Consider the following 22,776-nt stretch of genomic DNA (forward strand, 5'->3'; position numbering starts at 1 on the left):
CAGGTAAAGCAGTGACTTGTTAACTGTTACTGTGGCGGGCAGGTATAGCAGTAACTTGTTAACTGTTACTGTGGCGGGCAGGTAAAGCAGTAACTTGTTAACTGTTACCGTGGCAGGAAGGTGAAGCAGTAACTTGTTAACTGTTACTGTGGCAGGAAGGTAAAGCAGTAACTTGTTAACTGTTACTGTGGCAGGAAGGTAAAGCAGTAACTTGTTAACTGTTACTGTGGCAGGCAGGTAAAGCAGTGACTTGTTAACTGTTACTGTGGCGGGAAGGTAAAGCAGTAACTTGTTAACTGTTACTGTGGCGGGAAGGTAAAGCAGTAACTTGTTAACTGTTACTGTGGCGGGCAGGTAAAGCAGTAACTTGTTAACTGTTACCGTGGCAGGAAGGTGAAGCAGTAACTTGTTAACTGTTACTGTGGCAGGAAGGTAAAGCAGTAACTTGTTAACTGTTACTGTGGCAGGAAGGTAAAGCAGTAACTTGTTAACTGTTACTGTGGCAGGAAGGTAAAGCAGTAACTTGTTAACTGTTACTGTGGCAGGCAGGTAAAGCAGTGACTTGTTAACTGTTACTGTGGCGGGAAGGTAAAGCAGTAACTTGTTAACTGTTACTGTGGCAGGCAGGTAAAGCAGTAACTTGTTAACTGTTACTGTGGCGGGAAGGTAAAGCAGTAACTTGTTAACTGTTACCGTGGCAGGCAGGTAAAGCAGTAACTTGTTAACTGTTACTGTGGCAGGCAGGTACAGCAGTAACTTGTTAACTGTTACTGTGGCGGGCAGGTAAAGCAGTGACTTGTTAACTGTTACTGTGTTGGGCAGGTAAAGCAGTAACTTGTTAACTGTTACTGTGGCAGACAGGTAAAGCAGTGACTTGTTAACTGTTACTGTGGCAGGAAGGTATAGCAGTAACTTGTTAACTGTTACTGTGGCAGGCAGGTAAAGCAGTGACTTGTTAACTGTTACTGTGGCGGGCAGGTAAAGCAGTGACTTGTTAACTGTTACTGTGGCGGGCAGGTATAGCAGTAACTTGTTAACTGTTACTGTGGCGGGCAGGTAAAGCAGTAACTTGTTAACTGTTACTGTGGCGGGCAGGTAAAGCAGTAACTTGTTAACTGTTACCGTGGCAGGAAGGTGAAGCAGTAACTTGTTAACTGTTACCGTGGCAGGAAGGTAAAGCAGTAACTTGTTAACTGTTACTGTGGCAGGAAGGTAAAGCAGTAACTTGTTAACTGTTACCGTGGCAGGAAGGTAAAGCAGTGACTTGTTAACTGTTACCGTGGCAGGAAGGTAAAGCAGTAACTTGTTAACTGTTACCGTGGCAGGAAGGTAAAGCACTGACTTGTTAACTGTTACTGTGGCAGGAAGGTAAAGCAGTAACTTGTTAACTGTTACCGTGGCGGGCAGGTAAAGCAGTGACTTGTTAACTGTTACTGTGTCGGGCAGGTAAAGCAGTAACTTGTTAACTGTTACTGTGACGGGCAGGTAAAGCAGTGACTTGTTAACTGTTACTGTGGCGGGCAGGTAAAGCAGTGACTTGTTAACTGTTACTGTGGCAGGAAGGTATATCAGTAACTTGTTAACTGTTACTGTGGCAGGCAGGTAAAGCAGTGACTTGTTAACTGTAACTGTGGCGGGCAGGTAAAGCAGTGACTTGTTAACTGTTACTGTGGCGGGAAGGTAAAGCAGTAACTTGTTAACTGTTACTGTGGCAGGCAGGTAAAGCAGTGACTTGTTAACTGTTACTGTGGCGGGCAGGTATAGCAGTAACTTGTTAACTGTTACTGTGGCGGGCAGGTAAAGCAGTAACTTGTTAACTGTTACCGTGGCAGGAAGGTGAAGCAGTAACTTGTTAACTGTTACTGTGGCAGGAAGGTAAAGCAGTAACTTGTTAACTGTTACTGTGGCAGGAAGGTAAAGCAGTAACTTGTTAACTGTTACCGTGGCAGGCAGGTAAAGCAGTGACTTGTTAACTGTTACTGTGGCAGGAAGGTAAAGCAGTAACTTGTTAACTGTTACTGTGGCAGGAAGGTAAAGCAGTAACTTGTTAACTGTTACCGTGGCGGGCAGGTAAAGCAGTGACTTGTTAACTGTTACTGTGTCGGGCAGGTAAAGCAGTAACTTGTTAACTGTTACTGTGACGGGCAGGTAAAGCAGTGACTTGTTAACTGTTACTGTGGCGGGCAGGTAAAGCAGTGACTTGTTAACTGTTACTGTGGCAGGAAGGTATAGCAGTAACTTGTTAACTGTTACTGTGGCAGGCAGGTAAAGCAGTGACTTGTTAACTGTAACTGTGGCGGGCAGGTAAAGCAGTGACTTGTTAACTGTTACTGTGGCGGGAAGGTAAAGCAGTAACTTGTTAACTGTTACTGTGGCAGGCAGGTAAAGCAGTGACTTGTTAACTGTTACTGTGGCGGGCAGGTATAGCAGTAACTTGTTAACTGTTACTGTGGCGGGCAGGTAAAGCAGTAACTTGTTAACTGTTACCGTGGCAGGAAGGTGAAGCAGTAACTTGTTAACTGTTACTGTGGCAGGAAGGTAAAGCAGTAACTTGTTAACTGTTACTGTGGCAGGAAGGTAAAGCAGTAACTTGTTAACTGTTACCGTGGCAGGCAGGTAAAGCAGTGACTTGTTAACTGTTACTGTGGCAGGAAGGTAAAGCAGTAACTTGTTAACTGTTACTGTGGCAGGAAGGTAAAGCAGTAACTTGTTAACTGTTACCGTGGCAGGCAGGTAAAGCAGTGACTTGTTAACTGTTACCGTGGCGGGCAGGTAAAGCAGTAACTTGTTAACTGTTACTGTGGCGGGCAGGTAAAGCAGTAACTTGTTAACTGTTACTGTGGCAGGAAGGTAAAGCAGTAACTTAACTGTTACTGTGGCAGGAAGGTAAAGCAGTAACTTGTTAACTGTTACTGTGGCAGGAAGGTAAAGCAGTAACTTGTTAACTGTTACTGTGGCAGGAAGGTAAAGCAGTAACTTGTTAACTGTTACCGTGGCGGGCAGGTAAAGCAGTGACTTGTTAACTGTTACTGTGTCAGGCAGGTAAAGCAGTAACTTGTTAACTGTTACTGTGGCAGGCAGGTAAAGCAGTAACTTGTTAACTGTTACTGTGGCGGGAAGGTAAAGCAGTAACTTGTTAACTGTTACTGTGGCAGGAAGGTAAAGCAGTAACTTGTTAACTTTTACTGTGGCAGGCAGGTAAAGCAGTGACTTGTTAACTGTTACTGTGGCAGGCAGGTAAAGCAGTGACTTGTTAACTGTTACCGTGGCAGGCAGGTAAAGCAGTAACTTGTTAACTGTTACTGTGGCAGGAAGGTAAAGCAGTAACTTGTTAACTGTTACTGTGGCGGGAAGGTAAAGCAGTAACTTGTTAACTGTTACTGTGGCAGGAAGGTAAAGCAGTAACTTGTTAACTGTTACTGTGGCAGGCAGGTAAAGCAGTGACTTGTTAACTGTTACTGTGGCAGGCAGGTAAAGCAGTGACTTGTTAACTGTTACCGTGGCAGGCAGGTAAAGCAGTAACTTGTTAACTGTTACCGTGGCGGGCAGGTAAAGCAGTGACTTGTTAACTGTTACTGTGGCAGGCAGGTAAAGCAGTGACTTGTTAACTGTTACCGTGGCAGGCAGGTAAAGCAGTAACTTGTTAACTGTTACTTTGGCAGGAAGGTAAAGCAGTAACTTGTTAACTGTTACTGTGGCAGGAAGGTAAAGCAGTAACTTGTTAACTGTTACTGTGGCGGGCAGGTAAAGCAGTGACTTGTTAACTGTTACTGTGGCAGGCAGGTAAAGCAGTAACTTGTTAACTGTTACTGTGGCGGGCAGGTAAAGCAGTAACTTGTTAACTGTTACTGTGTCGGGCAGGTAAAGCAGTAACTTGTTAACTGTTACTGTGGCAGGCAGGTAAAGCAGTAACTTGTTAACAGTTACTGTGGCAAGAAGGTAAAGCAGTAACTTGTTAACTGTTACTGTGGCGGGCAGGTAAAGCAGTAACTTGTTAACTGTTACTGTGGCAGGAAGGTAAAGCAGTGACTTGTTAACTGTTACTGTGGCAGGCAGGTAAAGCAGTGACTTGTTAACTGTTACTGTGGCAGGCAGGTAAAGCAGTGACTTGTTAACTGTTACTGTGGCGGGAAGGTAAAGCAGTAACTTGTTAACTGTTACTGTGGCGGGCAGGTAAAGCAGTGACTTGTTAACTGTTACTGTGGCGGGCAGGTAGAGCAGTAACTTGTTAACTATTACTGTGGCGGGAAGGTAAAGCAGTAACTTGTTAACTGTTACTGTGGCAGGAAGGTAAAGCAGTGACTTGTTAACTGTTACTGTGGCGGCCAGGTAAAGCAGTAACTTGTTAACTGTTACTGTGGCAGGAAGGTAAAGCAGTAACTTGTTAACTGTTACTGTGGCAGGAAGGTAAAGCGGTGACTTGTTAACTGTTACCGTGGCAGGTATAGCAGTAACTTGTTAACTGTTACTACGGCAGGCAGGTAAAGCAGTAACTTGTTAACTGTTACTGTGGCAGGCAGGTAAAGTAGTAACTTGTTAACTGTTACTGTGGCAGGAAGGTAAAGCAGTGACTTGTTAACTGTTACCGTGGCAGGCAGGTAAAGCAGTAACTTGTTAACTGTTACTGTGGCAGGAAGGTAAAGCAGTGACTTGTTAACTGTTACCGTGGCAGGTAAAGCAGTGACTTGTTAACTGTTACTGTGGCAGGCAGGTAAAGCAGTAACTTGTTCACTGTTACCGTGGCAGGTAAAGCAGTGACTTGTTAACTGTTACTGTGGCAGGAAGGTAAAGCAGTGACTTGTTAACTGTTACTGTGGCGGGCAGGTAAAGCAGTAACTTGTTAACTGTTACTGTGGCAGGAAGGTAAAGCAGTAACTTGTTAACTGTTACTGTGGCAGGAAGGTAAAGCAGTGACTTGTTAACTGTTACCGTGGCAGGTAAAGCAGTAACTTGTTAACTGTTACTGTGGCAGGCAGGTAAAGCAGTAACTTGTTAACTGTTACTGTGGCAGGCAGGTAAAGCAGTAACTTGTTAACTGTTACTGTGGCAGGAAGGTAAAGCAGTGACTTGTTAACTGTTACCGTGGCAGGTAAAGCAGTGACTTGTTAACTGTTTCTGTGGCAGGCAGGTAAAGCAGTAACTTGTTAACTGTTACTGTGGCAGGAAGGTAAAGCAGTGACTTGTTAACTGTTACCGTGGCAGGTAAAGCAGTGACTTGTTAACTGTTACTGTGGCGGGCAGGTAAAGCAGTAACTTGTTAACTGTTACTGTGGCAGGAAGGTAAAGCAGTAACTTGTTAACTGTTACTGTGGCAGGAAGGTAAAGCAGTAACTTGTTAACTGTTACTGTGGCGGGCAGGTAAAGCAGTGACTTGTTAACTGTTACCGTGGCAGGTAAAGCAGTGACTTGTTAACTGTTACTGTGGCAGGAAGGTAAAGCAGTAACTTGTTAACTGTTACTGTGGCAGGCAGGTAAAGCAGTAACTTGTTAACTGTTACTGTGGCAGGAAGGTAAAGCAGTAACTTGTTAACTGTTACTTTGGCAGGCAGGTATAGCAGTAACTTGTTAACTGTTACCGTGGCAGGAAGGTAAAGCAGTAACTTGTTAACTGTTACCGTGGCAGGCAAAGCAGTAACTTGTTAACTGTTACTGTGGCAGGCAGGTAAAGCAGTAACTTGTTAACTGTTACTGTGGCAGGAAGGTAAAGCAGTAACTTGTTAACTGTTACTGTGGCAGGCAGGTAAAGCAGTAACTTGTTAACTGTTACTGTGGCAGGAAGGTAAAGCAGTGACTTGTTAACTGTTACCGTGGCAGGTAAAGCAGTAACTTGTTAACTGTTACTGTGGCGGGAAGGTAAAGCAGTAACTTGTTAACTGTTGCTGTGGTGGTCAGGTAAAGCAGTAACTTGTTAACTGTTACTGTGGCAGGCAGGTAAAGCAGTAACTTGTTAACTGTTACTGTGGCAGGCAGGTAAAGCAGTAACTTGTTAACTGTTACTGTGGCAGGAAGGTAAAGCAGTAACTTGTTAAATGTTACTGTGGCAGGAAGGTAAAGCAGTAACTTGTTAACTGTTACTGTGGCAGGCAGGTAAAGCAGTAACTTGTTAACTGTTACTGTGGCAGGCAGGTAAAGCAGTAACTTGTTAACTGTTACTGTGGCAGGAAGGTAAAGCAGTGACTTGTTAACTGTTACCGTGGCAGGTAAAGCAGTAACTTGTTAACTGTTACTGTGGCGGGAAGGTAAAGCAGTAACTTGTTAACTGTTGCTGTGGTGGTCAGGTAAAGCAGTAACTTGTTAACTGTTACTGTGGCAGGCAGGTAAAGCAGTAACTTGTTAACTGTTACTGTGGCAGGCAGGTAAAGCAGTAACTTGTTAACTGTTACTGTGGCAGGAAGGTAAAGCAGTAACTTGTTAAATGTTACTGTGGCAGGAAGGTAAAGCAGTAACTTGTTAACTGTTACTGTGGCAGGCAGGTAAAGCAGTAACTTGTTAACTGTTACTGTGGCAGGAAGGTAAAGCAGTAACTTGTTAACTGTTACCGTGGCAGGTAAAGCAGTAACTTGTTAACTGTTACTGTGGCAGGCAGGTAAAGCAGTAACTTGTTAACTGTTACTGTGGCAGGAAGGTAAAGCAGTGACTTGTTAACTCTTACCGTGGCAGGTAAAGCAGTAACTTGTTAACTGTTACTGTGGCAGGCAGGTAAAGCAGTAACTTGTTAACTGTTACTGTGGCGGGCAGGTATAGCAGTAACTTGTTAACTGTTACTGTGGCAGGCAGGTAAAGCAGTAACTTGTTAACTGTTACTGTGGCAGGCAGGTAAAGCAGTAACTTGTTAACTGTTACTGTGGCAGGAAGGTAAAGCAGTGACTTGTTAACTGTTACTGTGGCAGGCAGGTAAAGCAGTAACTTGTTAACTGTTACTGTGGCAGGAAGGTAAAGCAATGACTTGTTAACTGTTACCGTGGCAGGTAAAGCAGTAACTTGTTAACTGTTACTGTGGCAGGCAGGTAAAGCAGTAACTTGTTAACTGTTACTGTGGCAGGCAGGTAAAGCAGTAACTTGTTAACTGTTACCGTGGCAGGTAAAGCAGTAACTTGTTAACTGTTACTGTGGTGGTCAGGTATAGCAGTAACTTGTTAACTGTGGCAGGAAGGTAAAGCAGTGACTTGTTAACTTTTACCGTGGCAGGTAAAGCAGTGACTTGTTAACTGTTACTGTGGCAGGTAAAGCAGTAACTTGTTAACTGTTACCGTGCCAGGTAAAGCAGTGACTTGTTAACTGTTACCGTGGCAGGTAAAGCAGTAACTTGTTAACTGTTACCGTGGCAGGTAAAGCAGTAACTTGTTAACTGTTACCGTGGCAGGTAAAGCAGTAACTTGTTAACTGTTACCGTGGCAGGTAAAGCAGTGACTTGTTAACTGTTACTGTGGCAGGAAGGTAAAGCAGTGACTTGTTAACTGTTACTGTGGCGGGCAGGTAAAGCAGTAACTTGTTAACTGTTACTGTGGCAGGAAGGTAAAGCAGTAACTTGTTAACTGTTACTGTGGCAGGAAGGTAAAGCAGTGACTTGTTAACTGTTACCGTGGCAGGCAGGTAAAGCAGTAACTTGTTAACTGTTACTGTGGCAGGCAGGTAAAGCAGTAACTTGTTAACTGTTACTGTGGCAGGAAGGTAAAGCAGTGACTTGTTAACTGTTACCGTGGCAGGTAAAGCAGTAACTTGTTAACTGTTACTGTGGCGGGAAGGTAAAGCAGTAACTTGTTAACTGTTGCTGTGGTGGTCAGGTAAAGCAGTAACTTGTTAACTGTTACTGTGGCAGGCAGGTAAAGCAGTAACTTGTTAACTGTTACTGTGGCAGGCAGGTAAAGCAGTAACTTGTTAACTGTTACTGTGGCAGGAAGGTAAAGCAGTAACTTGTTAAATGTTACTGTGGCAGGAAGGTAAAGCAGTAACTTGTTAACTGTTACTGTGGCAGGCAGGTAAAGCAGTAACTTGTTAACTGTTACTGTGGCAGGCAGGTAAAGCAGTAACTTGTTAACTGTTACTGTGGCAGGAAGGTAAAGCAGTGACTTGTTAACTGTTACCGTGGCAGGTAAAGCAGTAACTTGTTAACTGTTACTGTGGCGGGAAGGTAAAGCAGTAACTTGTTAACTGTTGCTGTGGTGGTCAGGTAAAGCAGTAACTTGTTAACTGTTACTGTGGCAGGCAGGTAAAGCAGTAACTTGTTAACTGTTACTGTGGCAGGCAGGTAAAGCAGTAACTTGTTAACTGTTACTGTGGCAGGAAGGTAAAGCAGTAACTTGTTAAATGTTACTGTGGCAGGAAGGTAAAGCAGTAACTTGTTAACTGTTACTGTGGCAGGCAGGTAAAGCAGTAACTTGTTAACTGTTACCGTGGCAGGAAGGTAAAGCAGTAACTTGTTAACTGTTACCGTGGCAGGTAAAGCAGTAACTTGTTAACTGTTACTGTGGCAGGCAGGTAAAGCAGTAACTTGTTAACTGTTACTGTGGCAGGAAGGTAAAGCAGTGACTTGTTAACTCTTACCGTGGCAGGTAAAGCAGTAACTTGTTAACTGTTACTGTGGCAGGCAGGTAAAGCAGTAACTTGTTAACTGTTACTGTGGCGGGCAGGTAAAGCAGTAACTTGTTAACTGTTACTGTGGCAGGCAGGTAAAGCAGTAACTTGTTAACTGTTACTGTGGCAGGCAGGTAAAGCAGTAACTTGTTAACTGTTACTGTGGCAGGCAGGTAAAGCAGTAACTTGTTAACTGTTACTGTGGCAGGAAGGTAAAGCAGTGACTTGTTAACTGTTACTGTGGCAGGCAGGTAAAGCAGTAACTTGTTAACTGTTACTGTGGCAGGAAGGTAAAGCAATGACTTGTTAACTGTTACCGTGGCAGGTAAAGCAGTAACTTGTTAACTGTTACTGTGGCAGGCAGGTAAAGCAGTAACTTGTTAACTGTTACTGTGGCAGGCAGGTAAAGCAGTAACTTGTTAACTGTTACCGTGGCAGGTAAAGCAGTAACTTGTTAACTGTTACTGTGGTGGTCAGGTATAGCAGTAACTTGTTAACTGTGGCAGGAAGGTAAAGCAGTGACTTGTTAACTTTTACCGTGGCAGGTAAAGCAGTGACTTGTTAACTGTTACTGTGGCAGGTAAAGCAGTAACTTGTTAACTGTTACCGTGCCAGGTAAAGCAGTGACTTGTTAACTGTTACCGTGGCAGGTAAAGCAGTAACTTGTTAACTGTTACCGTGGCAGGTAAAGCAGTAACTTGTTAACTGTTACCGTGGCAGGTAAAGCAGTAACTTGTTAACTGTTACCGTGGCAGGTAAAGCAGTGACTTGTTAACTGTTACTGTGGCAGGAAGGTAAAGCAGTGACTTGTTAACTGTTACTGTGGCGGGCAGGTAAAGCAGTAACTTGTTAACTGTTACTGTGGCAGGAAGGTAAAGCAGTAACTTGTTAACTGTTACTGTGGCAGGAAGGTAAAGCAGTGACTTGTTAACTGTTACCGTGGCAGGCAGGTAAAGCAGTAACTTGTTAACTGTTACTGTGGCAGGCAGGTAAAGCAGTAACTTGTTAACTGTTACTGTGGCAGGAAGGTAAAGCAGTGACTTGTTAACTGTTACCGTGGCAGGTAAAGCAGTGACTTGTTAACTGTTACTGTGGCAGGCAGGTAAAGCAGTAACAGTAGAGTGAAGTGGCATACTTTGGAAAGATTATAGGAAAAAAGGAATAACATGAAAACAAATCCGAGGGGTGAGATACTTTGACCACACTGTGCACCATGAGGAAGAGGAGGAGCAGTAAAATTACAATCTTTTTTCAACACATAAAACTCAGAAACAACTAGCTAAATATACATGGCAAGGACTTTATATTGAGGCAGGAGCCAGATAACAAGTTACTGCTTTACCTTCCTGCCACAGTAACAGTTAACAAGTCACTGCTATACCTTCCTGCCACAGTAAAAGTTAACAAGTTACTGCTTTACCTGCCTGCCACAGTAACAGTTAACAAGTCACTGCTTTACCTGCCACGGTAACAGTTAACAAGTTACTGCTTTACCTGCCTGCCACAGTAACAGTTAACAAGTCACTGCTTTACCTGCCCGCCACAGTAACAGTTAACAAGTCACTGCTTTACCTGCCTGCCACGGTAACAGTTAACAAGTCACTGCTTTACCTTCCTGCCACAGTAACAGTTAACAAGTTACTGCTTTACCTGCCTGCCACAGTAACAGTTAACAAGTTACTGCTTTACCTTCCTGCCACAGTAACAGTTAACAAGTTACTGCTTTACCTGCCTGCCACAGTAACAGTTAACAAGTCACTGCTTTACCTTCCTGCCACAGTAACAGTTAACAAGTCACTGCTTTACCTTCCTGCCACAGTAACAGTTAACAAGTTACTGCTTTACCTGCCTGCCACAGTAACAGTTAACAAGTTACTGCTTTACCTGCCTGCCACAGTAACAGTTAACAAGTCAGTGCTTTACCTTCCTGCCACAGTAACAGTTAACAAGTTACTGCTTTACCTGCCTGCCACAGTAACAGTTAACAAGTCACTGCTTTACCTGCCCGCCACAGTAACAGTTAACAAGTCACTGCTTTACCTGCCTGCCACGGTAACAGTTAACAAGTCACTGCTTTACCTTCCTGCCACAGTAACAGTTAACAAGTTACTGCTTTACCTGCCTGCCACAGTAACAGTTAACAAGTCACTGCTTTACCTTCCTGCCACAGTAACAGTTAACAAGTCACTGCTTTACCTTCCTGCCACAGTAACAGTTAACAAGTTACTGCTTTACCTGCCTGCCACAGTAACAGTTAACAAGTTACTGCTTTACCTGCCTGCCACAGTAACAGTTAACAAGTCACTGCTTTACTTTCCTGCCACAGTAACAGTTAACAAGTTACTGCTTTACCTGCCTGCCACAGTAACAGTTAACAAGTCACTGCTTTACCTTCCTGCCACAGTAACAGTTAACAAGTTACTGCTTTACCTGCCTGCCACAGTAACAGTTAACAAGTTACTGCTTTACCTTCCTGCCACAGTAACAGTTAACAAGTTACTGCTTTACCTGCCTGCCACAGTAACAGTTAACAAGTCACTGCTTTACCTTCCTGCCACAGTAACAGTTAACAAGTTACTGCTTTACCTGCCTGCCACAGTAACAGTTAACAAGTTACTGCTTTACCTGCCTGCCACAGTAACAGTTAACAAGTCACTGCTTTACCTTCCTGCCACAGTAACAGTTAACAAGTTACTGCTTTACCTGCCTGCCACAGTAACAGTTAACAAGTTACTGCTTTACCTGCCTGCCACAGTAACAGTTAACAAGTTACTGCTTTACCTTCCTGCCACAGTAACAGTTAACAAGTTACTGCTTTACCTGCCTGCCACAGTAACAGTTAACAAGTCACTGCTTTACCTTCCTGCCACAGTAACAGTTAACAAGTTACTGCTTTACCTGCCACGGTAACAGTTAACAAGTCACTGCTTTACCTTCCTGTCACAGTAACAGTTAACAAGTTACTGCTTTACCTTCCTGCCACAGTAACAGTTAAAAAGTTACTGCTTTACCTGCCCGCCACAGTAACAGTTAACAAGTCACTGCTTTACCTTCCTGCCACAGTAACAGTTAACAAGTTACTGCTTTACCTGCCCGCCACAGTAACAGTTAACAAGTCACTGCTTTACCTTCCTGCCACAGTAACAGTTAACAAGTTACTGCTTTACCTTAGCAGCAGTGACTTGTTAACTGTTACTGTGGCAGGCAGGTAAAGCAGTAACTTGTTAACTGTTACTGTGGCAGGAAGGTAAAGCAGTAACTTGTTAACTGTTACTGTGGCAGGCAGGTAAAGCAGTAACTTGTTAACTGTTACTGTGGCAGGAAGGTAAAGCAGTGACTTGTTAACTGTTACCGTGGCAGGCAGGTAAAGCAGTGACTTGTTAACTGTTACTGTGGCGGGCAGGTAAAGCAGTGACTTGTTAACTGTTACTGTGGCAGGCAGGTAAAGCAGTAACTTGTTAACTGTTACTGTGGCAGGAAGGTAAAGCAGTGACTTGTTAACTGTTACTGTGGCAGGAAGGTAAAGCAGTAACTTGTTAACTGTTACTGTGGCAGGAAGGTAAAGCAGTAACTTGTTAACTGTTACTGTGGCAGGCAGGTAAAGCAGTAACTTGTTAACTGTTACTGTGGCAGGAAGGTAAAGCAGTGACTTGTTAACTGTTACCGTGGCAGGCAGGTAAAGCAGTGACTTGTTAACTGTTACTGTGGCGGGCAGGTAAAGCAGTGACTTGTTAACTGTTACTGTGGCAGGCAGGTAAAGCAGTAACTTGTTAACTGTTACCGTGGCAGGTAAAGCAGTGACTTGTTAACTGTTACTGTGGCAGGCAGGTAAAGCAGTAACTTGTTAACTTTTACTGTGGCAGGAAGGTAAAGCAGTGACTTGTTAACTGTTACTGTGGCAGGAAGGTAAAGCAGTAACTTGTTATCTGGCTCCTGCCTCAATATAAAGTCCTTGCCATGTATATTTAGCTAGTTGTTTCTGAGTTTTATGTGTTGAAAAAAGATTGTAATTTTACTGCTCCTCCTCTTCCTCATGGTGCACAGTGTGGTCAAAGTATCTCACCCCTCGGATTTGTTTTCATGTTATTCCTTTTTTCCTATAATCTTTCCAAAGTATGCCACTTCACTCTACTTTGATACATTTACAAAGCCCAAAAAGCTATATGATGAAGGTGGTACGATGAAATCATTCACGGCGCTTGTGCAACAGTATGGCCTCCCCCAACAGCAGTTCCGAAGATATCTTCAACTAAGGCACCTCTTGTCTCAAACTTTTGGGTCTATCTCCACAACCCCGCCTAGTTCAGATGTACTGTTGGGTATAGTTAAGGTGTTTGGCACAGGCCATGAAGCTTCAAATTTAAAGTTAATCTGGGTGATCGATCTTAATCTTGCCTTTACCAGTAAGGAGTGGGAAAACATTTTAAGGAATTCTAAGAAAACATCACGGGAACTCAGGACAAGATTAGTACAGTTCAAAATAATGAACAGGGTATACTGGACCCCCTCAAGGTTATACAGGGCGAAACTAAGAGACAGCCCTGACTGCTGGAGGTGTGGGGAGGGCCCGGGTATGCTGATCCACATGCTGTGGTCTTGCCGTGTTGCACAAGAATTCTGGACAGCTATATATGAGAATATCAAACTCGCACTAACAACAGACATCCCATTTTCTCCAAGCCTCTTTGTTCTGGGAGACCCTACTCCTTTAAAAGCCCTTCCACGAGCACGGGCAGAGTGGGTCCAGACAGCCCTGATGTTGGGCAGAAAGCTCATGGTAACGGAGTGGAGGTCGGCCACCCTACCTCACACCAATGTATGGTTCTCCCATCTGGGAACTGTGGCAGCACACGAGCGATTCTCCTCTAGACTCATCAACCAGCTGGAGAAATACGAGGCCAAGTGGACGCACTATATTTCCTTCATTAGAGGCCCCATGTAATCTGAGACAACTAATCTATATCTTAACATCTATTTATAGACTACTCTCTATCTGCCAAATATGTTTTTATTTGTTTTATTTTCTCTCTGCTGTTCCTATTGTCTTGTATACTGTCAAGACTCGTCTTATGATCACCCTTAATCCAAATGTGTCTGTCTCTTGATATTGTATAGTAGGCCCTGTTACATTGTTCCTTCCATCTCTGTAATCCATGTGTGATGTCATGGCCTGTATTTGTGTTAAAGGGAAATAAAAACTACTGATCATAAAAAATTTTTTTATAAAAGCTATTTAAGAACTTTTTCCTCTCAACATTTTTTTCTCTCCCATTTTTCTCCCCAATTGTATCCAGCCAATTACCCAACTCTTTCGAGCCGCCCAGGTCTCTGCTCCACCCACTCTGCCGATCCGGGGAGGGCTGCAGACTACCACATGCCTCCTCCCATACATGTGGAGTCAGCAGCCGCTTCTTTTCACCTGACAGTGAGGAATTTCACCAGGGGGACGCGTAGCACATGGGAGGATCACGCTATTCCCCCCAGTTCCCCCTCCCCCCCAAACAGGCTCCCCGACCGACCAGAGGAGGCGCTAGTGCAGCGACCAGGACACGTACCCACATCCGGCTTCCCACCCGCAGACACGGCCAATTGTGTCTGTAGGGACGCCCGACCAAGCCGGAGGGTAACACGGGGATTCGATCCGGTGATCCCTGTGTTGGTAGGCAACGGAATAGACCACTACGCTACCCGGATGCCCGCCCGCCCCCCCCCATGGAAGATTTCTAATGCACAAAACAACTTATCCAAACAACAAAAAAATGAAAACAGAGTATGGGACAAGAACACAATAATGACGACATGGTTTAATATGCAGTAGCGTTAGAAAGCATTCACGGGCGTCCAGGTGGCGTAGTGGTCTGTTCCATTGCCTACTAACAAGTGGATCGCCGGTTTGAATCCCCGTGTTACCTCCGGCTTGGTTGGGCGTCCCTACAGACACAATCGGCCGTGTCTGCAGGTGGGAAGCCGGATGTGGGTATGTGTCCTGGTCGCTGCACTGGCGCCTCTTCTGGTTGGTCAGGGTGCCTGTTCGGGGTGGTGAGGGAACTGGGGGGAATAGTGTGATCCTCCCATGCACTGCGTCCCCCTGGCTAAACTCCACACTGTCAGGTGAAGGCATGTGGTAGTCTACAGCCCTCCCCGGATCGGCAGAGGGGGTGGAGTAGAGACCGGGACAGCTCGGAAGAGTGGGGTAATTGGCCGGGTACAATTGGGGAGAAAAAGGGGGGAAATTATCTGTCTCTCTCTTTTACCCCCCCCACCACCACCACCACCACACACACACATCAGTATGGAAGCTGTTTCTTCTCCATTCTTTCGGTGTCTAATATACCTAGATTTGTAAAATTGTAAAACTGAATTACTCCCTGATTATGATTTTCTTTGATCCTGATGATTACTTCCTCTCTCCCCTCCTCAGTGTGTCTGTGCTGATCTTCAACACCACCTCGCACTGTTTCGTCTTGGTCAAGCAGTTCCGCCCAGGTAAATCATCAACCTTTTTCCCATTTCTTCCAAAAGAAAACTGGTGCTCTGACACCTTCTATCTAAGCCACCTCTAGTTAACTGACAGTGCTGGTGTGTGCATTTGTTAAGAAGCAGTTCCCCCGGCGTCCTTGTTTACTGGACTGGATGTGAGCAACAATGCGGTCTCATAAATAGATCACAAGAGGTCCCATTACAAAGCAACCCAACCTCCTTTGTGAGGAGCTCACCAGGGACTTCTCGGCGCTGCAGTGTGCTAAATTCAAGGAAGTCTTTGCATGGATAGATTTTTTTTTCTCTTCTCTTCTTTTACTTATGAAAGAATTAGCCATTGTGTGAACGAAATCACACTTTGTTCACAACTTACAATGCTGTCGCTGGTTTGATGGCTTCATGATACTTTTATAACTGAGCTGTCTGCTTTGGTTGTGTGAAAATAGTTTCATGTAGTGTTTAGCTGAATAGCGTTTGATAACTGAATATATTTCATTTGTTTAACCAATACATCTTAGCCAGAAGTTACTCTTAACTCGTTCTATCCTCAGCCATGGTTATTTAACACATTTGCAAGTTTGCCTTGTTCCTCCAAATTTCTGCACTTGAGAAGTGATGTGTTGCAGGTATACAATGTCCCTTATCCGTCTGATATTCCGCCTGCAGCAGTATACATGTGTGAGTGGGAAAGGACCAAGCCTCAACCCCCTGAGCCTGCTGAGCAAGCTGAGGGTGTGGCGGCGGCAGCCAAGGCTGCTGCTGCAGAATCTCAGGAGGGCCAAACGGTCTCAGAGAGGGGAAGCTCTTCTCCGCAGCCCCCGGCCTCGGCAGGGGTGACGTATGAGCTTTGCGCAGGGCTGGTGGACAAGCCCAACCTCTCCCTGGAGGAGATCGCCCGGCAGGAAGTGCTGGAAGAGTGTGGCTACGATGTGCCCGCTTCCAAACTGAGGAGGATCACTTCTTATAGGTTAGTCTGTGGTTGTGGGTGTGTGGCTGTTAAGAACTGAACATTGTGCATCCTCTCTCTATATTTTCTATATCAAGAATCAAGAACAGTTTATTGTCATTTCTATCATGTACTTGCGTACACAATAGAAACACAATTTCATTTCACCCAGCCCACAGCAGTGCAACACAAAACATCAAAACTCATATCCAAAATTTCCAAAAACGACACCACCGAAAAATACAAAAACAGAGAGAATAAAGCAACAAAAAAAAACAACAGTTAACAACACAGTTCAAGAATTCCACCATCCAGAGAACAAACGCCAGCCAGGATGACTGTCAGAACTTCCGGTCTGCATGGGCTAGCAGTTAGCTTAGCCTGCCCCGCTTCCACGTCCTGTCAGACCGCCCTCGGTGCTTCCTCTTCGGGAGCAGCTCCAGGCAGGGCCGTGGTCCCTGGGCCCACCGGACGCAGCAGACCAGGCTCCCTCAGCCGATCCAACACCAGCTGTCCCAGCCAGACACTCTCGACACACCTCCCGTGCACTCCACGCGACGACACAAACGCAGATGCAGACAAAAACACTACACAGTCAACGCTAGGCGAGGCCACCACCACCGGTGTCCTCTCAGGTGCAGAGCCGTGGTCCCTGAGCCCACAGGACGCAGCTGACCAAGCTCTCTCAGCCGATCCAACGGCAGTTCTCCCAGCCATTAAACGGGGGGAAAAAAATCGAAGATCAAAATAAAAACGTCACATGATGACACAAACTTAGACGCAGATGCAGACATGGACAGAGACACTGAATAGTCAGTACTGGGTGAAGCCGCTGCATACGTGGGTTTGCACCGCCATCTTCCCACACTGGAAAATGGCATGTGATAATATATTTAGAACCTACCGTTGACAGACCTTGAATGGTTTCATAAGTAGTGAAGGATCTGGTGCAGCAAGACCATCCCTCTTTAAAGATATTCCTGGTCAGCAACCTGAGGATGCTTTCGCTAAAAATGGCAGAAATGCAAAAGGCTGAACAGTAGACGGTAGCACCTGCACTGCTCAGACTGATAACTCTCAACAACATGCTTTTGATTTGACTCCCAAGCCTCCTCTCACTTTGTTGTCGTTGTTATGTGTGTGCTCCCTCTTTAAGTGCATTTTGTTTCACCTGTTACCTCGTCTGCACTTGGGTCCTCAATTCCTGCACCCCCGTGACACAGCATGATGAATCATGATGACCATGTGGCCTATAAAAGAGAAGTCAAGTCAATTTTATTTGTATTGCCCAATATCACAAATTACACATTAGCTCAGGGGGCTTTACAGCAACACAACATCCTGTCCTTAGACCCTCTCATCAGATAAGGAACAGCTCCCTAAAAACCCTTTAACAGGGAGAAAAAATAGGAAGAAACCTCAGGGAGAGCCACAGAGGAGGATCTCTCTCCCAAGATGGACAATGTGCAATGGATGTTGTGTTTACACAATTTACACAATACAACAGTGAAAGAGGATAACATGATTATAATGGACTTATAAAATGTATGAAGAATATGATGAGGAGGATGCCAAGCAGTGTCCAGACACCACTGGAACAGCCCAGGACCCGAGCCACGTGACCACCATCACCATGTAGACCTCACAGGAGGACAGATTACACATGCACACAGGGGAGACTCACATCACACATTTCACATACACAGAATAAGAGACAAGAAAACTCATTAGTCACACATCTAAGAGAGAGGAGGATGCAATGTTGAAACAGGATAACAAAATTACAGTGGATTTATAAGATATATAATATGACGAGGCAACAAGTGAATATGAATTCACTTGTTGCCTCAAGTGAAGGAGTTCAAGTATCTCGGGGTCTTGTTCTCGAGTGAGGGTAGGATGGAGCGGGAGATTGACAGGAGGATTGGTGCAGCATCAGCAGTAATGTGGATGTTGTACCGGACTGTTGTGGTGAAGAGGGAGCTGAGCCGGAAGGCAAAGCTCTCAATTTACCAGTCGATCTTCATTCCAACCCTCACCTATGGTCATGAGCTTTGGGTGGTGACTGAAATGGTGAGATTGCGGATACAAGCGGTTGAAATTAGCTTCCTCCGTAGGGTGTCTGTGCTCAGCCTTAGAGATAGGGGGAAGAGCTCAGACATCCGGAGGGAGCTCGGACATCCGGAGGGAGCTTGGAGTAGAGCCACTGCTCCTTCGTGTCGAAAGGAGCCAGTTGAGGTGGTTCGCGTGCCTTCCTTTGGAGGTTTATCAGGCACGGCCAACTGGGAGGAGACCCCGGGGTAGACCCAGAACTCACTGGAGAGACTACATGTCCAATCTGGCCTGGGAACGCCTTGGGATCCCCCAGGAGGAGCTGGAGGGCGTTGCTGGGGAGAGGGGCATCTGGAGTGCCCTACTTAGCTTGCTGCCACCGCGACCCGACCCCAGAGAAGCAGCTGATGATGAATGAATGAATGATGAGGAGGATGCCAATCAGCAATCCAGGTGGTGACCACCATCACCATGGAGACCTGGAAGGAGGACAGACAACACGTGCACATGGGAGACTCACATCACACCATTCACATACACGTGAGAAGAGAAAGAAAATAAAACATTCACAAAGGAAAGAGAGAAAGACATTCAGAAAGAGAAAAGACGTGAGAGAAGAGAACGGTTTGCAATAGTCAATAATCTAAATTTAGCACAAAAAGTAAGGAAATGTGTGTTTGATAGATTATGTCTTTGTTGTAGCAATGCTTCTTGGCAATAAATCTTATATCAGGCACCTGATTGTCAGCACCTGGGGTACCAGAAGCTCAAAACAAGAGTCAATAGCAACAGCAAAATAAGCTGTTGGGTATTGGCAGAAAAGATTTGGCAAATTTTTCATGGGCGCAACCCACATACTCAGCTGTGCTGCTCATCCCACAAATGCATGTTCCTTACAAATGTGGCCCCATTTAAAAGGGAAATAAACAGAATTTCCAATGGTATAAGATTTACTGCCAAGAAGCATTGTTACAACAAAGAAATAATCTACCAAACACAAATTTCTTTACTTCTTGTGCTAAGTATATACGCTATAATCTCGTCGGCAGAACAGTGGTTGGTAAATTCATTGAGACAGAAATCGACCCACCATGCAGTACAGGTTGTGAAGCACTCAACTTAAAGGCAACTAATTGTAGCTTAAGGCAAAAAGATTAGTTTTAAGTGTGGGTTTAAAGGACTCAACAGACTCGGATTGTCTGATGGCAGGTTATTCCACAAGAACGGAGCCTGATAGGAAAAGGCCCTGCCACCAGCTGACTTCTTTTTACCTTTGGGTACACACAGGAGCCCTGTATTTTGAGAGCGAAGTGCCCGAGATGGAATGTACGAAGATCTTTGACGTATCTTTAATGTACGAAGAATATTCAATGAGGATCTTCGGAAATGAGAGCGGTACCAAAACAGAGCCTAGTGGAACTTTACATGTGTGCATGTAAAAAATACTTGGCTGCACAGTTGACTTATCTTTCTTACAACATATTTTGCGCTCCTCTTTTCCTTGCTTTTTTTTCTCCAGGTCAGGTGTGGGTGTGACAGGCTCCAAGCAGACCATGTTCTATGCTGAAGTGTCTGATGACAATCGTGTCGGTGAGGGCGGAGGTGAGCCGCAGGAGGGAGAGCTGATTGAGGTAGTCAAGATACCCCTTCATGAGGCCATGACATTCGCTTACAATGAGAAGATTCCCAAGACCATGGGTGTCATCTTCAGTTTCATCTGGTTCCACAATAACATGTCGCCCAAGTACAAGATCTCCACAAATGTCTAACTGACACCAAGCAACCCTGCCTCACCCCCCCGCCTGCTATCATTTCCCCATCCATGATTAAATTAAGTCAGGCACTGGCCCAGTACATCCACCCTTCCCTTCAGGCTCTACATCCTTTATCACTTTTTCACTCACTGGTATATGATGAAGGATGGCCACCTTGGCTCTTCGCCAACACATATCTTTAAGTTTCCTCCATCTAAGAGTTGTGTGATTTTGATTATTTTTCATAAAAAAAATGCCATATGCTGGAGGTCACTTCTATTTTTATTTTATTTTTCGCTTCATGATGTTTTAAAATGTTTATTATTTTATTTATAGTGCCATTTTACATAAATGGTTGTGTCACTGGTCTCCTTCGGCTTCGATCACCTGCCTTTGATTGAGCCACGATTCAGGAACGTCGACCAGCGCTTAGTCAGCGGCGAGTCTTTCTGACAGAGTGACACGCGAGCTTTATGTTCCACCACTTCTTCAGGCACGCTTCACTCATGTTCTTGGTGACCCACGGCCCTTAAGCAATACTTCTCATAGTACCCCATACTGTAAAATCAATTGGCGTTGCTGAAATAACATGGCCACTTATTCGCAATATATTTTGAAAGTAGAGCTGTGAATTTCCAGAGGACAAAATGGAGTGTTTTACTCTACCGACCATCTGAAAACTGTGTGAGGGTTTGTTGACAGAAATATTCCTCCAAGAACTCAATTTGCAGTAATGGTATTACTACGTCACTTTAGGCACTTGTATAGTACTCAAAAGTGAACCAGCACTTGTATAGTACTAGTTCACTTTAGGCACTTTACAGTACTCAAGTACAGTCTTCATCAGATGCATCTACAGAAAGTGCAGATAAGTGTGTCTATGACTGTAATTTTGGTGGCATTTTCACAATGAGGAACATGTCAAAAAGATCCGATTTGTTTTCAGAACTTGATACATCTGCATGTAGTGTGTCAGTGAATTGTCTGCATCTATTGTGACACAACTTCCTGAACAGCACATAAGAAAGCCCTTTGTTCTGGGAGATGAGTTCTGATAATACCACTGTGGACTATGCCGAAACAGCTTTCGCCTTCTTATCAGGAAGGATTACATCCTTGTGGTAATAGATGACACAAGAACGGGGAACAACAGAAAAGCATCAGAAAAATGCCAACAAAAAAAAAAGCAAAAGCTTTCGTTTAAACCCACAGAGCCAACTGAACATGTCCACGTTGTACGAGATGTGGAGTTGCCACACTGGTTGTGTTCACTCCATACTGTCAAGCCTTTTCATATGGAGATTGCCTTTGTATTGTCGCTTGCACACATGCCGAGTATGATGTTGCCCTCTCCAGTACCATTCCCGCTCATGTAACCCTCTGTCCCGTAAGGCTCTCGTCATCTAGATTTCATTAAATTCGTCTTAAATCGGTGTTAGCTGTATGCGGTTCATGTTTTGGTATGCCCCGAAGCAGCAGAACTACAACATTAAGAACAGTTATGGAAAGATGTCATGTAGCCTAGCGTTGCCCTGTAATGACTCTTTGCAGACAGTGGTTTTGGGCGGTCTCCAGTAAAACTTGATTCTCACGTCTAACCTGAAATTTACAGCTAATATGCAACTGATGGTGTTGGTAGACAGTTAAGTCAGGTTGTAATTTAGTAAATATTAAGGAAGTTGGGGTATAGAGTTGCCATTACTATTCAAAGAGCTATGTATAGTTAGTTCCACTGAGAATATTAAAGAGAAATTGTTCAAACTGTTGTTGGCCATAAAGACGGGAAGATAATCTCATGAAGTGGACTGCAAAAACAGTTCACCAAGATCTCAGGACCAAACAAGTCACACCTATAGCTCTATTCAGGGATCGTGAATGACTGATTTAATTTTAGCGTTCGTTTTGTCAAAACCTATATCTACTATAAGAACAAACGCAGCAGGAATCCTTCTAAGAAACTAAACGCCTACTACTTTTGCTAGTTGCCACTTGTTTGGACCCAAAAGGGCTGAAACTCCATTTGTTATTCCATAGATGTTATGATAGTGAGGGAGTCACTGACATTTTAGAGAATATGGAAGCATTCATGCAGAACCTGTTATTTTTACAAGCTAGATAACATACCTCCAAAATGTCACACTGTTAGAAATGAGGAAGAAACAAAAATACACAGACGGATGTAGAATAGCAGGTCATACATTGAATGAGTGTTGACCACTACACCTGCTGTAGACGTCGTCTGCTGGAAGGTTTGTCCGCACAAACACACTGAATGAAACATGTGTCTTAGGCTGCAGATAGACTCACACGCCTGGATAAGATGGATAATTATCACTATTTTAAATACCACCAACACTGTTGTGTGGCAATAATAAAGTATCTAGCTATTGATCTATCTATCTAGCTATTGATCTATCTAGCTAGCTATCTATCTATCTAAATTATTCTGTCTCTTGAAAAATTGTCAACCTCATCTGGGGTTGTAATTAAGTGAAATTTTAAGTGCAATGTTTTCTAATACCTCTTTAGAAAAGAAAAGGTGGAGCTAACTTAACTACTTGACAACCTGTTTCTGGAGAGTATGGACGGGCGTCTGTGGGGGACGGGCTGTGTTTAGGGTTGTTTTGTTGATCTTTGCAGTGGACTTCTTTTGGTTTGTGAATCCGTTAATTTTCAACCACACTGCCCCACATAGCGTCTCCCTACCGGCCCGCACAGCGGATCTTGGATCTCTGTTTGGTTTTGTTCGTTTCTGTTCATCTATTGGTGCAAGGCTGTTCGTTACCAGGGGGTAGTTTGTTACCGGGAACTGATTCAGTGAAATCCTATGTCGTTGATTTCTTAAAGATAAAATATTAAAAGAGAGCATTTGTTGATTCAATCTGTGTTTTTATGGGACTAGTGTTAATTAGAGGAATTTAATTAAATTCCAAACCAAGTTAGCTTTTTTCTTTTTCTTTTTGGTACGGT

The 22,776-nt window shown here is 44.3% G+C and overlaps 1 protein-coding gene across 1 annotated transcript in view; it reads left to right on the forward strand.

Annotated features, from left to right (window-relative positions):
* nudt14 (nudix (nucleoside diphosphate linked moiety X)-type motif 14) overlaps window positions 1–20,210 on the forward strand; it is a 67,723-nt gene extending 47,513 nt beyond the window's left edge. Inside the window, exons 3-5 of the mRNA XM_056295033.1 lie at window positions 14,996–15,060; window positions 15,721–16,021; window positions 19,572–20,210. Of these exons, the coding sequence (XP_056151008.1) occupies window positions 14,996–15,060; window positions 15,721–16,021; window positions 19,572–19,821 (616 nt within the window). The 3' untranslated portion in view covers window positions 19,822–20,210. The remainder of the gene's footprint in view (window positions 1–14,995; window positions 15,061–15,720; window positions 16,022–19,571) is intronic.
* Window positions 20,211–22,776: the final 2,566 nt, after the last annotated feature.

Source organism: Lampris incognitus, chromosome 15 (genome assembly GCF_029633865.1).
Source record: "Lampris incognitus isolate fLamInc1 chromosome 15, fLamInc1.hap2, whole genome shotgun sequence".
Lineage (NCBI taxonomy): Eukaryota > Metazoa > Chordata > Actinopteri > Lampriformes > Lampridae > Lampris > Lampris incognitus.